Raw genomic sequence first — 4,172 nt, forward strand, 5'->3', positions numbered from 1 at the left:
GGGGCCTAAACTGAAAGCAAAAAAGGGCTCTGAGACAAAAACTTTAGAATACTCCGGCAAATTTCCAGATTAAAACCCTAAGTGTAAAGGAAAACAAAAGTCCTGACTCAAAACTATTTTCACTCCATGAAAATGCTAGGCGGTACCAATTGAAGCAGTTTTTTTCACAGGTTACATATCACATGTACTGCTGTCTGGGCATAGGGACAGTTTTAGCCAATATGACAAAAAAGTGATTTTTAAAAACGTACAGACTTCAGCTTTAAGACTGCTTACCCTTAAAATTGTCGAGTTGTTTTTTCCCCCCTCAATATAACATGCAATATATTTTCAGCATAATACTTTTCAGATGAGAAATAGAAAAACTACAAACCCCACAGTGTCATCCACATAAAGAATAACTACATTGACATTTCACAGTGAATTACTTTCCATTTACTCTACTTTCTACCGTTAGACACAATGTTGATGGTTAACTCATTTAATATCTTTGGTATGTCCAAGATAGCCAGACTAATAGCCTACTATGCTAGATACTATACTATGGGATACATCAGCGTTTATATTGCATTTATTTATGGATTTTCTTGGTTAGCACACAGGTCACATTCGCGCATGATTTGAAAAAGCTGCGAGATTTTCCGCTAGATGGCATGATTTTTGTCTGGGAATTGGTGTGAATCAGACACACTCACCACCCAGATAACCCTAGATTAAAAATTATCGGTCAGTTATTAGGAAAATTGGCATAATTGTATGCCATGCACACAGTGTAAATATGGCTATCTTAAGGCAGTCTTCTGTACAGTGATTCAGGTCATACATTAAAAAATTTTCATAAAATGTTCTTCTCTTGCATTTAGATTTTATAGAGCTAAACAAGTTAAATTGGTGACCGGTTGTTATTGTCTTATTGCTGCATTTATGTTGTCAGGGAAAACTAATCCATAGTCAGTTAAAAGTCAGGGAAATCTGAAATTATCAAAGACTGTGGAAACCCTGTATAAAATAACTATGTATAATGATTCTCTAGAAAAGTCACAATATATCAATAGTATCATCTTGTATAAACATACTGGGACTCTAAAATTAAAGTTATTCATTTGTGACATTGACTTCTGTCTTGTGATTTATCTTAAGTTTTTAACCTGTCAAGTTTTTTTTAGATTAACATTACAATTTATTTTTCCAAGCACACAACAGTTTAAAGCAAAGTTTAGTTTGGAAAGTGTCTTTCATTACTGGATGAACTGATTAATCCAGGAATAACTGGCCATGATGACTGAGGTCAGGCACACCTGGATTCATCAGTTCATCCAGTAGAAAAAGATGGGAAACAAAAGAGCCACCTTAAATTCAGGAAGAAGTGGATTTGTGTATAGAGCCCATTGTTCCCAGTGTCCTAGTGTTCACTTCCCACAGGTACATGTTGCTTAGCTAGCTGAGGACTGAATGACACCGACTATCACAATGGAGCATCTACAATTTTCCTGTTATTTTCCCCCCACTAATTTTTCATTTAAATAAAGAAAAAAATGCCCCAAAAAGTTTCATTCATGGATAACTTTATTCACTTCAGTGAAAATATACAGAAGGGTTGAGACACTAGGTTACTTTAGAACATACTTTAGTCAGGTTGGAAATGAATTCAGTTGATGGACACGCTGATCTAAAAACAGGACAACAAGGCCGTCACAGGAAGGGTGGGACATATAGAGGACATTATGGTTTAGGTGAATTGTCTCAGGTATGTTGAGAAGGTAATGGCATCAGACGTCGGGGTGGGGTACTTTGATGCCTATCTCAGCTCTTCAAGTTTGCTTTTCAGTGTTGCCAGGTTGGCGCCAGAGAACTCAAACACCTGAAACATTAAAAAAATAAAATAAAAAATTTAGTTAGATCACATTAGGTCACAATCTCCCATACGTCAACAAAACTGGGGTATTGTACGATTATAAAGACACACAATATATATATATTAAATTTGATTTGTCTAAATGTTAAGAAGCTTTTCCATAAATAGGTGTGAACTTACCTTCTGTTCATTTTTGTAGAAATGGAATGTGGGCATGCATGAAATTTTGCAGTGGGTGCTCACATCCTGATGGAAAAAATGCATATATCAATTTGGGGGTTGGCAGGGATAATTACAATAAATAAATAAACTAGCATTAGCATCTTAAAACTGGCGAATATTCTCAATCATCCATGTGTTAGTCATTCCAAAACAAAAAAAAACAACAACACACGTTTTCCAAGTTTGAAGACATTTCACTTCCCATCCAGGAAGCTTTTTTCAATTCAAAATGTCTGGATTAGTGTCGAGTTCCAAGCTTTATTTAGTAGCCCAACAAACTGGTCTATCTAGCATCTTAACTATGGATGCACGATATTGGGATTTTGACCGATATCTGATATTTTAAAACTCATGTAGCCGATTATGTTGGCATTTTAAACCTTGCCCAGGGACTACAGTTGAAAATTAGCTACTTAGCTAACACTGGCTCATTTACAGAAATGTTTATTAATGTGCACTGTCCCTGTTCAAATAAACACATAAATAAATAAAATAAATAGATAACCGATATCGATACTGATGTTAAAGCTGGACAAAAATAAGTAGTCATTGAAAATAGTTTTGTTATCCATTTCTGACACTTTGAAAAATAATATATATATACACTCAAATATATTTTCATACGCTGATATCAAATTGATTTTTAAAAACGCAGTATCGATCTATTTTACTTTCAAAATCTCATGAAATTTCATCGTTCTGTTACAAACTCTGGTGATATTATGCAAATTCTTGTGAGATTTTGTTAGTAAAATAGATCGATACGCGTCAATATATCAACATATTAAAATATGGCAACATTTCGTGAATTTTCGGGGGATTTCGTAGCATAACGATGACATATAGCAATATTTCATTAGTAAAAGAGATTGATATGGTGTTTTTAAATGGCAATATATCAGCATATGAACATATTGTGATATTTTAATGTATCAATATTTTTCCCTCCTCTTTAGAAGTTTTTAAGTCTGTAAAAAAGTTTAAGGAAAAAGTCTTTTTTTTTTTCAAATATCGGGTTAAATATCGGTGGGGTGGCCGATGTCCGATATTCAGTTTTAAGGCCAAACCGATAGGGGGACGATTATATTGTGCATCCCTAATCTTAACCCTATTAAAATGTGGATCTGTTCTTAAGATAGCCCATAGTTGGACAACCTTGAATTCTAGTTTTGCTGCTGAAAGACACCTTTCCATATCTCAACCTTCCTCTACAACTTTTTCAAATTCTCCTGCTTGATCAGTTATTTTTTTCCATAGAGTGCTTTTTGTTTAATGGTAAAGCAAGTAGTTTCTATTCATCATGACGCTTAGAGAAGCAGTGCAGTGAAGAGCTATAAAAATCCACTAATAATCGACTCACTTACCTCAAGGGCATTTTATGATACCAGACTCTGTATTTTGGCATGAATGGATAAAGTGTTTATTTAACCGGTTCTACCAGGTTTGTTTTTGTAAATCACGTTTTTCCTTCCCCCAAGGGAGAGTTTAAATCGTTCATATCCCTTTTGTGTTTTTTTTTTGTTTTTTTTAAGGAAAATGTCAGCTTATATATTAATCACTAGTCGATAGAGAAGATCAAACAAGTTATGATTAACCCACTACTTCATACTTTCCTACCTCATTTAAACCATTAGTTCTGTTAAGCACATTGGATGATGTTTTACGATTTGGTATGGTATAATGAATGAAAACCAGATAAATACTTACTTCAGCGTCATCCACATCCACTTTCAAGAAAACCACATCCTTGTTCTCAGGAAGCTCTGAAAGTTTCTGCAAGAAAATTGTTTCAGCAAGTTAGGTCTATACAAAATATTCTTATTGCATTTAATGAACAAGATCAGGAAACAGATTCATAATGGTACCGCCATACATGTTTGACACCCAAAGTCAGACCCTGAAGCTGAAAAAGTGAAACCTCCTGCAAAACTACAAAATATGCAACAAGGTGTTTTGAAATGACAAGCAGCCCGATGCTACAGGTCTAATGTAGACTGCAGCTGGGATAGTTTGATGGTCAATTGTCTGCAGTGTTAAATTGTCCCATTATATGCTCTGTTGCTTTGAAAAGATACTTCTCAGTCAAAATTTGGTT

The 4,172-nt window shown here is 34.6% G+C and overlaps 1 protein-coding gene across 1 annotated transcript in view; it reads right to left on the reverse strand.

Moving 5' to 3' along the window:
* Nucleotides 1-1,552: 1,552 nt before the first annotated feature.
* txn (thioredoxin) overlaps nucleotides 1,553-4,172 on the reverse strand; it is a 5,798-nt gene continuing 3,178 nt past the window's right edge. Inside the window, exons 3-5 of the mRNA XM_015375433.1 lie at nucleotides 3,785-3,850; nucleotides 2,036-2,101; nucleotides 1,553-1,861 (exon numbers count right to left, since the gene is read on the reverse strand). Coding sequence (XP_015230919.1) covers nucleotides 1,799-1,861; nucleotides 2,036-2,101; nucleotides 3,785-3,850 — 195 coding nt within the window. The 3' untranslated portion in view covers nucleotides 1,553-1,798. The remainder of the gene's footprint in view (nucleotides 1,862-2,035; nucleotides 2,102-3,784; nucleotides 3,851-4,172) is intronic.

Source organism: Cyprinodon variegatus, unplaced genomic scaffold, assembly GCF_000732505.1.
Source record: "Cyprinodon variegatus isolate N-32 unplaced genomic scaffold, C_variegatus-1.0 Scaffold119, whole genome shotgun sequence".
In the NCBI taxonomy this organism is placed as follows: Eukaryota; Metazoa; Chordata; class Actinopteri; order Cyprinodontiformes; family Cyprinodontidae; genus Cyprinodon; species Cyprinodon variegatus.